Source organism: Platalea leucorodia (genome assembly GCF_965183815.1).
Source record: "Platalea leucorodia genome assembly, chromosome: 1".
Classification (NCBI taxonomy): domain Eukaryota; kingdom Metazoa; phylum Chordata; class Aves; order Pelecaniformes; family Threskiornithidae; genus Platalea; species Platalea leucorodia.
This window is the reverse complement of record NC_138823.1, coordinates 132,409,866-132,426,922: the sequence shown is the minus strand read 5'-3', so window position 1 is coordinate 132,426,922 and position 17,057 is coordinate 132,409,866. Positions and strand designations below refer to the sequence as shown.

Below are 17,057 nucleotides of genomic sequence, written 5' to 3'. Positions count from 1 at the left end.
GTTCAGCATTTTTGAAGACAAAGTTACATTGATAGAGTGGGAAGAACATTGTGGTTAGCTGAAAGGAGTAGAAGGCACAAAGCCAATTACTTTGTTATGACCAATTCTTCTCCCTCTTTTTTTGATTCTGTCTCTAATTAGCAAGACAGTTAAATAAGCATATGTACTAACAAGACTATCATAATTAAAACATGCAAAAAAGAAATCCTTATGGTCATATACCATGCTAAAACCAACAGAACTCTCAATGCAGTTGTTAAATTGCAGACTGAAAAACCAGAGTGAGAAGAAGAAAATTAGTTTTTTAAAAAAAGAAAGCAGCTAGGCCTTGTTACTTTGAAAAATTCTGTGGCCATGAAAGTAACTGAGAAGGAGTGGGAGTTGCACTAAAGAAGCCAAGAAAATAGGTGTTTCTCTGCTGATACAGAACCACCATCCTGCTTAATCAACAGTGCCTGGGCCCTGTTAATCAGATTAGCCAGAATGTGCTGTTCAAAACCAATCTGAGCCTGTAGGAGAAAAAACACAGGCTGTTTCCGTCTCAAAACCTGTAATATCAAATTATTTCTAGTAAGAGAAGAAAAAAAAAAATCCCAAACAAAAAGAAACAAAGACAATTCTCAAAACATGCTATAATAAAACACTGAACTTACCTAAAGTTTGTCTTTCATTCTCCATGTCATTGCTTAGGTTGTCTTCTGAGACATTATCACTGATATCACTTACGTATGAGTCATCATCTGATACCTGAGTGTGGGGTGGGGAAATAAGCAGGATACATCACGCATTAAAATAACCGCATATGCACATAGAAATTGTTACTTTCCACTGCAATTATTGTTCTAACAGATTTGAACTGTTTAAGCTGTGTTTCAGTATTACAGGAAAGTACTAAGACACAATTGAGTTTGGGAGAGATCACCACCATTGAAAATTCAACTATTCTTTTAGTGTAAACATGCTTCATCTTCTTGGCCCCACAGCTAAGGCGGCTTTCCTCATATCCAAAGCCAAGGTTTTTATGTGGTTCGAGAGAAGTGACAAAATGAGCTATTAAGTTTCAATATGCATGACATCAGCCCCAAGGTACCTACAGGTACCACAAGGACAGGTACGAATATATATTTCTATGATACAACTTCTTAAGCGCTTGTATAACGACTCAAGGCAGACAGTACAATATATGTAGTATCTGCATACTAGCTACCTAATTGCTATTTGCCCCAATGTGCATATAAGACTTCTCCATAATAATTATTATATTTTACTGCGAAGAGACAATGACAACAAATAAATACACACAGCATATTAATTTCTAAATATTTTGAAAATTTTCATTTTCTGGCAGTTATCCGATGTGCAGTTAGCACTCAGAAAGACTGCATGTCAAGCAGCAGATAAGAAACTGCATCAGAATGATGTCAAACTTAATGCTCAGACCTCATTTTCTGAAGAGCTAGCAGATAGTAGGACTTCCTGTGCATCAAAAAATTCTGTGAGAGAGTCAGCTATAGACAGCCTGCTTTCATTGGAGACCTGGTGAACCAGACCTCTGCTTTCTTCTCTCGAATTTTCCTGTTTAAAAGAAATAAAAAGTTTTGAGAGGAGAAGTACCACAAATAGCATTCATGCATGCAGTTCCACAGTCACGTAACTTAAAGGGCTGTAAAACACTGGGAGAAGGTTGCACATGCTCCTCTCCAATTTAGTGAAAGGTAGTATGTGTTTCAAAGAGGGATTTAAAACCAAAGTGAAACAGAACAAAGAGAAGAAGAAAAAAAGAAGGGAAAAAAAAAAAAGCAATGCGTATTCAGTAAATCAGTTATGGTGCTGCATGTACTTTTTCCTCAAAAAAAAAAAAAACAGAAAAAAAAATTAAAAATGCTTTGATATTTGAGTGATTTATCCAGATATACACAGGTGTATCATCAAAAAGCTCCCAAAAGAACAAAACTCCCATCTCTTTATATTACATCCTAGAATCACAATCCCTTCTGATCTTAGCAAATGAATTAGTCTTTTCCTCCCAAGCCTTGCTTAATGCAAAGCTTATGGTCCAGGGGCGTACAAAATTCAGAAGGGCAAAGTTGCTTTCTATATAATAGCAATGCTTTCCTAGCTCTCTCTCTTCACCAGATAATTTCCTATGCTGTGCTTTGGAAAGCTTTCCATCATATCCACACCTGAGATAGCTCTGTGTTAACCAAAACCAACATGTTATCAAAGCCACATAAATGGCATTGCTTTTGCTGCTGCAGCCACATTTGACTGCCACGGAGATCTCAGTAACTCCTCCCATGGAAGCTCTACAGATCACTGGCCTAAGCACAGTTCCAAAAGGTGGCCTAGCAAAGGTGGGGTGACCAGTGAGACTTGGTTCATTCTGTGGATGCAGTAAAAAAGTTGGAGAACATTGTGCACTATTGTTTTCCCTGATAACTCCTCCAATGCTAAGAAAAAGGGCTAGCTGGCCCAAGGGAGTGTATTAGCTGCTCTCCAGCTTTTCTGCATGAGATGCTTTACTAACTTCTACCCATGACTGCCATATCATAATTTTGCAGGAATTATAGTATTTTACTTTTAGAACAACATAATGAACAATCTGACAAGTCTATAATCAAACTGACAGATTTTCTTTCAAAGCTTTTCTGCTGCTAGGTTTACTATAGTATGGAATGTTATTCGGTACATGCTGATAATGGTGACAGGGTAACAAACCAAACCATTATCATACAAAAGACTTTTTTAAAAACAAAACAACTCCAAAAACCCCAATTTCTGATACAGCAACAAGAAAAGAGGAAACCTCAACATTGCCTCTTCTGTGGGAAGGCAGTTACACTAGCCTACAAGTTAAAAAAAAAAAAAAAAAAAAAAAATCTTACATGAGCATTGCTACTGGGATTGTTTCCAATACTATTTTGAATCTGAGAAGTAAAGTGAGCAGGAAAGGCTCATAAAAGAACAGCAGGTTTTTATATCTACCACATGAGAGTTTCAGGTTGTCGTCTTTCATGTTCCCACTCTGGCATGATAAACTACAACAAGTTTAAACTGCCCAACAGACAAACTAAGCTTTTACCTTATGCAAAGGCTTGACATACTCGTTTATACTGCTTCAATTTTCACAAGTCTATCATAGCACCTGATGTATCATTTAGAGCCAAATTTTGTGCAGTGGCCCTGTCTTCCTCACAGCAGCACTATTGTATTACAATCCTCAGACAAATCCAAAATGAAACTTCTCCAGTATAAGTGATTTCATCCGTAAGTTCCATCCCAAACCATGCCAGAGGGAATTTGTGAATGAAACCTCTAAAGGACCTTTTGAAAGCTATTTTTGATGTGTGTGTGTATATACAGTGCATAGAACAAGTTTCAGGAATAATCCATTGTCATTGCAAGGACCTCCACTAAAATACAAAAATAAAGAACTCCTGAAATTAAAAAACCAATGCATTAATGCTTGTCTAGATAGCAGTTTAAGTGCTGTTCAAATTCTCATGGGATTAAAAACAGAAGGCATTAGAATAATCAGCTACCTTAAAGAAAAAAAGAAAAAAGAACAGCTAAATATGACCAAAACACAGCTCTACTAAAACAGAACTAAACCAGAAGTGAACAGACGGAATGACTAAACCGTCTTTAAAAATAAAAGGAAATAATAAGTTATATAAAACCCCCAGCATTATGTCCACTCAAGTTCTAATGAAAGATTTATATTACAAGCACAGTAGAAGTTTCTCTATGAGTTAACATTTAGGAAAATCCATCAGAAATAACACAGTTCTTGCTTCCCTCACTACCACCATTAACACCTAGATCCTGTGACCTATAAAACCACCATATTCACATGCATTATGCAGCAAGCCAAAAAAACTGTCTGAACATCAGTACATCTCAAACTGGCTAACTGGGTGTGTAGAAGACTCCCTGGCTTCACAAAAAGAAAACTAAATGGCTGAAAGGGCTCTTGCACATCTAATTTCTTTGATCCTTTCATGGAAATGTCTGATAGTTGTTCTAAACCTACACACTGGTAGCCAGCATTCTGGGCTAACAATATTTAGACAGGCAACAGAAAGAACTACAGACTTGGAAGTTAACAAGGGAGTAAGGGGGAGAGAAACAGTAGCATGAGGGTAACAAGGCAGCAGCTCTGTTCATGCTGAATGGGAAGCGGGAAGGAGGCGAGGGAGAACGTCAGGAACCAGTAGCAAAAAGAAACAGAAATGTGCTCAGGAAAACTGCTCACAAGGAAAGTCTTTGAAATCAAATATTACGCAATGCATCATCAGAAATGACTCATAACCATGAAAGCGGACTCATTTTACTAACACAATACGCCATAGGGAAGACACGAAGAACAGGACAAGACGCAGCTATGCAGCACTGTCTAGATGTAGGGGCTTGATGAACAGACATCACTGAAAGAGGAAAGCCATACCCACCTTCACCAAATCTGGACTTGATTTTGCATTAGATGCTGAATCAAGGATCATAGATTCGGCATGTATTCTGCGTAACCGGTCTTTAAGATCTGTGTTTTGTGCTATTGCCTGGAATATTTAACAAAAATATTGGGGATATAAAGTTCTCTCAACTGACTTGAACGTGACTTTATTGTGTAAAAAGGGGTGAAGAGTATTTAAAGTGCAGTATAAAACACCACCACCACATGGTTTTTTACTGGTTCGGCAAATCATTTATTATAAATACTTCAAATCTTCTTCCTTATCTCTCAAATTAAAATGATTTTTGTTCAGTGTGAGGGAAAAGACACATAAATGGAGGAAAAAAGCCAAAGATGGCAGGGATGTTTCCAGTTACCAGGTTTTACAAGCTGATTTAATAAGTTATAAATGAATTTTGTGCATCTTTTTACTTTTTGAGCACCCCTCCTTCACCCGTATCTCCAACCTAGCCTCTCTCAACATTAATTCTTACTCTTGCCACATCCAAAACCATTTGATTTTCCTGTCAGTCTGGTATACTGACAGTTCCCTTTGCCTTCCACTGACAGAGAAATAAGACTTAAATTCGGACAGCTACAGGTACAATTTGTGTCTTATCAGCTTATAATGGCAATGATCAGAATAAAAAGCCTCTACTGCAAACTCATGTTTGTTACATGTTATTACTCATGCTGGGTGCATTTGACGGACAGATGTCAGTTAGAATAGATTTGTAGGAAGAGAATGCACCCCTGCCTGCAATGAAAATATCTCTGAAAAAAAAAAAAAGATTGGGTTACTAATTTTGGAACAATACTGAAGACTTACTGCACGTTTTTGTGATCTGAATCAATACAAGGATGTGGAGAACGCTGCTGTTTACACATCCACTTTGTCCCACAAGTGCTTCTGATTTTGACAGTAATTTTTGTTGGAAATAGTCTTGAGGGCAGGAAAGACAGTAAGCTCAGAGTGATGATGGAGGGGAGAAAGTAATTCCTGGCTTTACATACATGTGGTCTGAATTCGCCATACAGGCATATATCACTTGTGTGTCAAGTGTTCAAGTGGACAGCATTGTGTTATACCAACAACATCAAGTAAGTGCAAAAAAAGAATTTACACAGCTTTTCTGTAATAGCATCTTCCAGTTTTCATTGTTTGCTACAAAGTGTTTTCTTCCTTCTATTATCTTCTTCCCCCAAAATATTGTACTTTTCCCCATTCTGTATTTGCTTTTCTTAGACTGTGTGTAGGTCAAGGATACTATCTCAATGAGGGAGAAGCAGAGGCAGAGATGCTAATTTTGTGGTGTTTTATCCACTTTAAATCTGTTCACTTTTCTTCCCCTGCCAGGCTGATGAAAGCAACACAGACTTATGTTTGATAGCTTTCAACCTGTGAGTCTGATTTTTTGTTCCTCATGTACAGAAAACAAACTGAAATGAACAACAACAAACACTAAGTCAAAGTCATCAACACAGGACTCTCTTGCAAGGAAGTCTTAGAAATATGTCAAGTTTATCGTATCTGTGCTTCCATACGTCTTCAAAGGAAGCTTATGCCTTCCTCCTACAGGATCTCTGCTGTACGGGGTGAGAAAATTTCTGTTGGCATCATGGCTTTACAGATCTGCAGGCTAAGAACAGCTCTCACAGGTGTTAACCTCTGCTGAAACTGCCAAGGTTCACAGACGACTTCTGGATGGGCTACAAAAGGCTTATTGAGTATCAGGTAAGACGTAAAAGCATGACTTTTAAAAGACATTTAGAGGATGAAGACGGACAACAGAATTTCATTGCTCAGAAAAAAATTTCATGCTAAGCTGAGTGTTCACTGAGTTCAGAAATCTTAAAACGGATTTTTTTGATATAAAATGGTAGGCAAATAACACTGGAAAAACAAAAATGTCACCTATTCAAATGTCAGAAGCGGAACATCTGAAAGCCAAAAACAAATAAGCGCAAGTGAGTGAGTATAGTTATTATGCAACAGGTTTCAGCTTTCTCTAAATGCTATGGAGACATTACAGCCTCTAAAGGTCTAGGCAAAAAGATATGTTATACGCTTAAAACACTATAACCATATGCAGCTTTTGTAAAGCAAAGGGAAGTTTTCATACTGAAATAATTCTAAGATGATCTATATCACATTTATCAATGCCAGAGAGTCTCCCCTGCCTCTGATTAGGAATTTGCAACAAACACTGAAATTTTAAGACCATGGTAAAGATGGCCCTCATTGGTCTGAAACCAGATCACTGTTTGGCTGACACATTCAAACATGACCAACCTCAAAGTTCTGGTCCCAACCAATTACACGAAAAGCACGTCGACCAAAACCCCCCACCTTTTTAAAGAGCACAATCTTTTGTCATTTAGAAGTCTGCCCTAACAGCTTCATTGCTGCTTTTAGATGACTAACAGATAATTAAGGTTGGAAGTCAATATAAACAAGTTGTACTTGAATTTGCTTCGCAGTGTCTTGGTGCAGCATGGTGAAGCTCTAGTGCATTAGAAGGGACAGCTGAGTGCTTTCAGCCACTCTCACCTTTATTTTATGCCAAGTCATACAGTCAATACTTGAGTGATGTTTAGGAAAGGAAAAGGAAACCCGCAACCTACCAGAACTGAGTGATTAAACAGTGTATGTCTCAAGAGAAAGTAGACTCATCGTCACAGAGCAGTCCTCTGATTCTTAACATCAAATGATACAGATTATGCTACATACCTAAATCAATCTATCAAGCTTCAGTGATTTCACAATATCTTTAACATTTAGGAAAGAGTCTTTGCAAAACACCATATATAATAACTTACTATGACTGAATACTGCAAATTCTAGCACAGAACAGACACTAAAGAAACAGACATTAAGTACTATAAAATTTAAAAGTAGTATCTGACGACAATGAAACTTGCTGAACTTCAGCATGCCACTTACGGATGATAAGGCATTCTTCAAGCCAACTATTTGTGCAGATGGAGATGAGGATGCATCATGCTCCAGCACCTGCTTCAGCTTTTCTCTCTCTGTAGATATGGTGCTGAAAGCTGACCTCAAGGTGAAGTAAACTAGAACCATTTCGTAAAAAGTGACAGTTAAAAACAGCTACCAATTGTATACATATCAATTACGTAAAACTTCAATGAAACATCATTTATGGTGACAGAAACAAGAATTTAGGTTGAGAGATCCAGGGTGGGTTACTAAAAACAAGTAATATTAATCAAGGTTATAGGGTAGATTTTTTTAGTAGGAGAAGTGTTTATGGTGAATGCTACCATGTTGACTATATTAGCCACAGTCAAAATTACTCTGATTATTTGTGACAGATGGCAACAAAGCTAACTAACCACATCTGTTCTTCACTTGCTTTTGTTCCCCAATTAGCTTGAATCTTCAGATGGTCATTACTCTATTCCACATTCCTTTAAGAATTCCAGTGGGGGAGAAGAGAGGGAAGAAAAAAAATGAAATAGAAAAAAAATAATCAAAAAAGCAGCTATAACACATACTGTGCCATAGCTATAGGGTTAGTAGTTTCCCCACAAGCAAGTCAACTGTGGTGTTGAGTTTTGTTATCTCCTTTTGGGATAAAGAAATTTCAGCTTGTTAGATGATTTAGTGACTCAAAAGGTCAGATCCTGAATGTTGTGCACATTACGCTGCTACTTCTACTCCTTCCTGAGCCAGTATCACCAGCCTGAAATGTTTGAATCAGACAACAGATCATGCAATTTTAAAATCACTAGATTTTTAAAGGGGAAATGCACTTTCCTTATTTTTTTTATTTTTAAGACATTTAATCTTTTCTTTAACCACAAGGAATAAAAATTTATTTGAGTAATATTTGTTTATGTAGGATTTCAACATTTGTCTAACTGGAGAATTAGAGGATTTCTAATGGCCTAATCAAGCCTTGTAATACAGTCATGAGAACTGTCAATGCAAAAATGTATCCATTTACAGGGAAACGGAGATACAAAATCTGAGCATGGATGCATGGAAAGGGCAAAGAACAAGAAATCTCCGATATCTCTCTCTTCTAATCATCCACTCAGAGTTAACCTGAATCATCATCACTTCACTGAGTATTTGATGTAACCCGATTTACTCTTACAAGAAAATATTCTTAAGGTATATTTCAACACTGCAAGCCATTACCAAAGCTAATTCTCATACTTTAACTTACTTGAAGAAATCTTTAACAGTATCACAGTGGGTGGGAAGGAAGAGGTATCCACTATGATCTATTTTATGTTAGCCTTTCATATGTGGATGACATGAGCAGAATCTTCAGTGACCTTACATGTCATTTAATAACTTGTATACTAACGTAGATTTTCAAGAATTATTACATACTAAAGTACTAATGTTACATTTTATTTAATTTGTATCAAAAGCTAAAGCAAAAATTGTTTTTGCTACCCTTTTTTGGAAGGGGTGTGGTATAAAGCAACTTTGGAAAAAAATTTTTTGTACTCTTAATGAAATTATACTGTATTAAATAGTACCAAGTCAATTGTCCCCTCAATGCATGGGTCAATCTAACGAAAATTTCCAACATGGACACTTCAGGTAAGATGATCTTGAGTAGGCGATTTCTTTGCTCTGCTTAATAGCAACTTTTCCAACTGCGCCCTACCCCCACTTCTTTTCTCTTTTTGGAAAACATACATCAGCTTTGACTATAATTGACTTTATAAAGTTTACTACTTAGATACATTTCTTACGTAACAGAATCAAGATACATTAGCACTAGAGGGGAAAAACAAGCCAAGAATGCTTATTGATAACATTAACCATTATCTTGTGCAGAAGGGGACAAAGCCAATACTCACAAAAGTCTTTCAGATATAAATGCTTAAGTGTCTTCCTCACCGAGATCACTTAAACAATAAAAATGTTTCTGGTGCGAGGGTGGTGGAGCAAAGCACTGCTAATGAAAAATTATTTTGAGAAGAAACATTTCTACTCAAGCTGCCCCTCTGGCGGCTTTACATTATTTTACTCTTCTGTATTCACTAAAAATAGGTTACTACCATAGCAACCCTTGCATCACCAACAAATGTTGACTCAGATACAGTGAAGCACACCAAATATACAACATACATGTGCTCATATACACATATATGCCTGCAAACACAAAAGAGTATAAATCTGCTGTTGTGTTTATAGCAACTGATTTCGGATTTGTACCTTTTGGCAAAAAGATACAATCTAGGTTTTTAGCACATAAAAACACAGGGATGTCCTTCATTAAATAAAAAATTTAAAAATGTGATGATTAAACTACTTTTTTCAAATGACTCAAGATCTCAACATTTTCAATTCCTCAAGGGAATTAAAGGAAGGGAGGGCATTTTCTGCTTTTTCTAAACATTAAACAGGAAGCATTATCAGAAGTCACATCATTATTTAAATTGTGATGATATAAAACCACATACAAAAGACAATTTCATTTACCTTTATGTGCAATGTGAAATAAGTCCTCTTGCATTTTAGTAAATTCTGATGATGTTTCAGAGCCATCGGAGTAATTTTTTTCCTCTACAAAATCTATTGTAGATAAGTTAGGATTGGAAGCATGCAGTCTCATAGGGGCAGAAAATACTGAAGGCACCTGTAAGGAGGATAGCCGTTTGTGATGCTTTTACAAACTGTAAAGAAAATTTTGTTTTCTTGTACCCACCTGGGTTACATGTTGGAGACACCAAAAATGGAAAAACTACTGTCAATTACCAATAGGCTTGAATGGATGACACCTGGCAAATGAAACCATAGATATAACTTTGCCCAAGATATGATAATTGAAGATTTGGCAAAACTCCAAGAAACAAGCCCATTGAGAACTGTAGCATATGCTATACTATTTTTCCCCACTTAAAAGTATCTAGTCACATGGCCTCTAGATGCAAATGTGTAGAAAACTATCTGGAGAATTTGCAAAAATCTGTACTGCTAGAAAAACCCAACACAACCACCCCCCAAATCCGAGGCGGATCGAAAACATGGGTAAAAAAAACATGGCCAGTCTCCTGAAGGTAACAGCACAGATCCTATTGAAGATATCAATGGCAACATATTTGTGTATTGTCTGGTATATTACTGCTTAAAATGAGCTAGCACAGGACGCTACTTAGAAAGGATTTGTATTTCCTAAATTGGTTACACCAAGAAGTGATCAACAACTAAGATGTGGAGACAGATGGGCACGGAAAGGACTGAAGTTACCTGTAACATTCCTTTAGCCTCTTTCCCAACAACTCTGGATCGCCACCTCCTGTGTGTTCTCTTTTCCTTCTTTGGGCTTTCAAAAGGTCCAACCTTTTAACAACACACAGGACAAAAACAATACAGATCGCCATAAAACCAGGAGAGCTAAGAAGAAATACCTTGATCCCTTAGGATTTGGGGTTGTTTTTTGGAATTGCAAGGGAAAATTTTTTTTGGTTTTGTTTTTTAAACAACAAACCTGCATAGCATTTATAGCAGGCGCTGAATATGTCCTGTGAAGAACATCCATGCTCTGTAACAGCTGGTTCATTTCCAGTAAATACGTGTGACAGTTGGAGAGGTCTGTTTTGAACAAGAGAATATTTTCAGTTTCCCTAAAGTAACAGACACACTGAAAGATTTTTTTCTTTGTAGGTTAGTCTTATTTTGACTGTAGCTAGCATAAGTTATTCATTGACTAAAAGCACATTATTAGACAACTGGATAAAAAGCTTGTATCCTTCTATCTTCAAGTTTAAATTCAAAATATTGAAATGCATCTATATGGTGTGTATAATGATCATGATATTTAATCCTAGTTTATTGCAGAAAAATGAGAATAATGTGACAATCGCTGCAGTTTGGGACTAGTCAGAGCTCCTCGTGGTGAAGCATAACAATGCCACAGGCATCAAGATTGAATTGTACATTTAGAGCTAGAGATGAGGCTCGCTGGTGAAGCTCACTGGTGGGTAGAACTTTACCAAATAAGTATCACACAGACACTGCCAACATGAGAAAGATCTTCATGCTCTTAGGAAAGCATGAAAGCAGAAGGTGACTTTGAAGTACAAAGATTTAGTGCTTTTTAAATTACTAGATTTTGGATGCTTCCTGTTTTTGAATTCTCAGCTTAAGAAAGTTCAAATCTTACTACTGAAGGTGATGTTCATATAGAAAAGAAAATGTACTGAAATATATAGGTTCCTTGAAGAGGTGCCCACAATTGATACCCCAACATCCAAAATCACTAGTCCTTTTGAAAACAAGTGAGTAGCCAGTTAATCAACAACCACCCCCTTCCTCCCTCCAGCTTCAGAGAAAACTCTAACTGTAATGACTACTTACGGTGTAGTACTCTCGTTGTCAAGAAAAACTACGGGAAATATTAGGCTACTTTCAACTTCCTTCAAATATCATTACCTCTTGAGCATTTTTCCATGTCTTCAGAAGACTGTAGCCAAGCTGAAATCCTGGACTCATTACTCGAAAAGGAAAATGACAAGTTACCTCCAGGTGACAATGAATTCTGTTTGGTCAAGCTGCCTGCCTGTTCCAAAGAACAAGTGAATAATTAACAAACAATATTTTAATGTTGCATGCACAAATTTTGACAACCAATTATTGAGGTCCATGATCAGGGACAAGGACTTAAGGCATCAATAACATGGAGGAAAAAAGGTGTATGAACTAGACCAGGTGTACAGTCATTGAGTATAATGTCACGATATCTAACATAACTGCTGTCCATGAGCAGTGGAAATACTAAAGGAACCATAAAAATCTGCTGAAAATTAAATTTTGAGGAAGGGCAAAGCCCTGCAATTAAGTCAACTTAATACAATTAAAGGACCATATCTGAACAGGACCAAAGTTGGACATTCTGTTCCTTCTCCTTGCTCCCCAAAGAAGCCCCAAAAGTAACTCAAATGTAACATGCACATACTTGTTAAAGCTATTTTTTCAGTGAAGAAAGCAAGATCTACTAGATGTTATTTAAAAATTTTACTCAAGGTTGTATGACTTTAGCATGGATTTGGCTTGACAGGCCTTAATACATGTGTGACTATACACCTCACCTGGGTAAATACTACCCTTTTACAATGTCTCAGTAACCATTTTCAAACTTATCTCATTTTCAGCAGTGCCCACTATCAGATGCTTCAGGAGATGCTGGAAATTCTGTGTAAGAGCTATTAGAATTAAGTAGTATTAAGTAGTAGAATTAAGTAGTTTCCAATGGGAAGAAATTTCTACCCAATACTACTACCAGTTGATTGTGGCCTATAATGCTGTTTTCTTCTCTAATGTAACTTCAAATAATAGCCATTCAAATGCTTAATTATTTTAGACCTTACTAAACCTTTCATCTTTAATAATATCTATGTCAGGAAGTTGCACGAATTACGTGCTTTGTCAACACGTTGTTTAAAACCAGTTTTAAAATGTTTCATCTTAAGTGCCATTTCATGACCACTTTACTCGTTATGAGAAAAGCTGACTAAACTGTTTGGCTCTTCTCTAACACATACACTTTACAAGCTTCCTCACCTCTTGCTCCCCTTATATCAAAACTCAGGTAGTATTAGGTTTAAATCTATTCATAGGAAACATCATCTACACCTCAGTCAGTTGCCATTTTCTTAATTGGTCTTTTTAAATTTACAATATAAGCTCCAATTTGAGTTGCAGAATAAAATAAAATGCACTATCCACATGATGTCATTCAGTACTATGTCAATTTATATAGTCAGTATGCAACAGTAGTAAGCATCAATTAGCACACTTATTTTTAAATTAATCTGCATAATTTAACTTTTATTCCTACATAGAGCTGTATAAGCTTTAGTCATCTATATATGTATACCCAAATAATAATCCCAGCACCTGTAAAAGCACAAGTAAACTGAATTTAAAGATGAGCAACTGTATTGACCTTTTGTGAATAAATCCCACGTTTATCTCTCCAGAAATCTATCTCATACAACCAACTTTTCCAGAATTCATATACATGAGGGGCACAAGCAGGATGGAAGAAGGAAGTAGGCATTACCAAAAAACAGGCAAGAGAGAGTTTGTATAGCTCCATTTAGAAGAGTTTTGCTTTTGATCAGCATGGCTAAGCTTTAGAATCCAAGCGCTCCACACAAACACATGTAAATACATAAGCCTACCTCCCAAAAACAACAACAAAAAAACCAGATGTGAAAACCGATCAGGTGATTCTAAAAGCAAACAAAATGCAATGCAAAGTTCACTCGATATATTTTTCTCAAAATAACCTAACTGCTGGATTGATATCAACTAACATCAAGCTAGGGCTGGTGTAAATTGGCAAACTTCCATTTAGCTTCAGCAGAGCTAAGGTGATTAACTGCAGCTTAAGACCTATCCCCTTCTATTTTTCACATGAAAATAAGTAAGGCTTCTTTGCAGTGCAAATCTGGATTAATAAATTAGAAGTGAATTAAAGTCTTTCATGCCGAAGAAGAAATGGTTAATATCCTGACAGTGAGCACAGATTTTAGATATGCTGGTCACATGGATTTTTTTTTTTTTTTTTTTTTTTTTTTTGGTGAGAGAGCACAGGCATAGAGATGTCATGAGCTTTGCAATGTTCCACTTTTGCCCTCAATATTTTTCTCTCCCTCTGTTGCTGCTGTCTTTGGGGAAAAAAACTAAATGGCCGCAAGAGGTTTGCCACTTCCTTGCAGACACAGCCTCAGAAGAGCAGGCTGTCAGAGCCACAGAGGTGCTGGCACCACAGAAAGCCTGCAGACAGCTCTGTGCAGAACAGCCCCATTACCGCAGGGTGAGTTACTGTTCTTTCAGCTGCGTGCTCACACAGATCCCCTCCCTCTCAGCCACTAGCAAAAAGCTGGTCAGGCACATAGAATCATAGAATTGTTTAGGTTGGAAAAGACCTTTAAGATCATCGAGTCCAACCGTTAACCTAGCACTGCCAAGTCCACCACTAAACCATGTCCTCAAGCACCACATCTACCCGTCTTTTAAATACCTCTAGGGATGGGGACTCAACCACCTCCCTGGGCAGCCTGGTCCAGTGCCTGATCACCCTTTCAGTGAACAAATTTTTCCCAATATCCAATCTAAACCTCTCCCTGTGCAACTTGAAGCTGTTTACTCTTGCCCTATTGCTTGTTACTTGGGAGAAGAGACCGACCCCCACCTCGCTACAACCTCCTTTCAGGTAGTTGTAGAGAGTGATAAGGTCTCCCCTCAGCCTCCTCTTCTCCAGACTAAACAGCCCCAGCTCCCTCAGCTGCTCCTCAGAAGACTTGTGCTCCAGGCCCTTCACCAGCTTCATTGCTCTCCATGTTTGTGTTTTGTAAAATTCAAACTCAGTTACAGGATAGTCCAACCAAAGTGATGAACTGCAGGTACTGGGGAACAAGCCCACTCAGATCATACAGCGATATAGCCAGGGAAAATAAAACGTTAGATAAGAGGATAACAAAGAGGCGATTGCTGCTTAGGAGACACTTCTGGAGTTGACAGAAACAGAGAGCCATTTCAGTTACAGTAACACAGTATTGCTAAAAAAAAAAAAAAAGACATTATTCTCAAAAGAGATCACTGGTTCTAGACTGGAGCAGAAGAGCTTCTTTGGGTGAACATCAGCCAGTCAATGTGCAGACTTCTGAAGGCACAGAGGTTCTGTTCAGGCACAGAACACAATAACTCTTCCATGAGACTGCAGTCAGTTACGGTGTCAGATTGAGCATGTGTCAGGTCATTTGTGAAACTAACAGTCACAGACTTTACCTAAAGAGAAGTACGCTGCTGACTGGACCCATCCAGACACCCCATACCCACCTACGGCATGGTCCTTGGGTTGGTTTGAATAATTCTTCTACCTCAGTTAAAAATACAAATAGTGGCCATAGGTGATGGCTCTTGGATAATTCCTATGTAGTCCTCAGGTAAGCACAGTCAGAGTCATTAATGTAAAAGGGGAGAGGTTTTATTAGCTAAAGGATAAATGAAAAATACTAAAGGAAAAAAAAAAAATCTAGCTGAGTGCTTTTCTGTGACCCAGACTAATATTCACCAGCACATATCAGACAAATACTGATATATGTCTCACAAATTATGAGGATTCTAACTCAATATCCAGTTCTAAAAGTCATCATGAAAATATAATTTACTGCATTACAACAATGAGACAATATTATAAAATTTAACAGCATTATAGAGAAAACTGCTTCGGAGTAAATCAATAAATAATATCATTTTCCTTTTGACATTTTAGTTCATAACTTAAACCCCACCACAAACTTCCATTATGATCTTTACTTAATAAACAGAAATCAGACTAATTTAATCCCTGATGAAAGCTCATTATTTATAAATCATAACTATTACCTTTCTACCCGGAGTAGAATCACAGAAACCAGGGACAGAATCCGTAGTAGTAGACACAGGAAAGAAAAGATTATTGACGTCATGAGGAAACATGGAGATTTCGTTCTGACGGTACATTCTGTGATGACGAAGTTTTGCTACCCATTCATCAAACAGCTCCTGAGATTTCACCTACACAAAATTTCAGGTTTTATAACATTCACATTCAAAATCACTAACAAAGAAACTAAGTATTTTGTACTCATTAGACAGCTAGCCTGGCTGACCTTTATTGGCAAAATATCAGAGAAGTTTTTCTAATGATGCTCCTGCTAAAATGCATACTGTATGAGCTTAAGCATGACAGAAAATTAATCACAGGATAAAGTCAAGAAAAAGAGAAACTTCAATTAGTATAGTTATGACTTCCAATGCAGAACACAATACTTAGCAACTTCTAGATGGAAAAAAAAAAAACAAACAACCTAAATAAATAAATAAAAAAAAAAACTTAATTTCTCATTTCTTAAATGCCAATTTTAAGGTTTAGTCAAGGTTTAACTAACCACAAGTAGAAATTTGATTTTGGTGATGTATTTTAAAACAATTTATTCCACAAGGATAGATAAATCTACACATTTGACTGTGGAAAATACTTCCTATAGACAAGACAAAGAACAAGATATAACTACTGAAAATAAAAGCACTTGTGTAACAAGTGCATAACCTTTGCTGAAAGCAGTGCTGGGTGAAAAGAGTGCTGCTAAACATGAGGCATCTTTGAAGTTTCTATTTAGAACAGGGTTACTGACTCCAGAACAGAACAATAAGGCCTCTCAAGTTATAAAGTGTAAACTAGTCTGCTGACACTAAAAAGTAAGTTATTAGTGTAACTAACAGACCTCCTACTATTAAAAAAAAAAAAAAAAAAAGGTCTCCACCATACACAGCTAATGTTGTTATTTTGCGAGAAAGGTTATAACAATCTTGAAGACCTACCTTCAGGTGGTATATCTGCTCTTCTGTATCCAAATCTATACATTTTGTTGATTTCTTTACAGACATGACAGAAAGTCCAACATCAATACAGCCATGAAGCTTCCCTCTCTCTAACTGCAAAAAAGTAAAAAGAATACAATCACTCCATAATAAAGCAAAAGGATAGATATTACCTGCTGGAACCATCATTCTCCCCACTTCAACCTACTATTTAGAACTGCTGAAACTCCATTTCCCATT

At 37.0% G+C, this 17,057-nt stretch overlaps 1 protein-coding gene across 1 annotated transcript in view; it reads right to left on the bottom strand.

Moving 5' to 3' along the window:
* Positions 1-17,057, bottom strand: part of OSBPL3 (oxysterol binding protein like 3) — an 89,412-nt gene that overhangs the window by 17,520 nt on the left and 54,835 nt on the right. The window contains exons 6-14 of the mRNA XM_082303759.1: positions 16,818-16,931; positions 15,840-16,010; positions 11,877-12,003; positions 10,933-11,036; positions 10,692-10,784; positions 9,924-10,080; positions 7,398-7,528; positions 1,441-1,575; positions 654-747 (exon numbers count right to left, since the gene is read on the bottom strand). Of these exons, the coding sequence (XP_082159885.1) occupies positions 654-747; positions 1,441-1,575; positions 7,398-7,528; positions 9,924-10,080; positions 10,692-10,784; positions 10,933-11,036; positions 11,877-12,003; positions 15,840-16,010; positions 16,818-16,931 (1,126 nt within the window). The remainder of the gene's footprint in view (positions 1-653; positions 748-1,440; positions 1,576-7,397; positions 7,529-9,923; positions 10,081-10,691; positions 10,785-10,932; positions 11,037-11,876; positions 12,004-15,839; positions 16,011-16,817; positions 16,932-17,057) is intronic.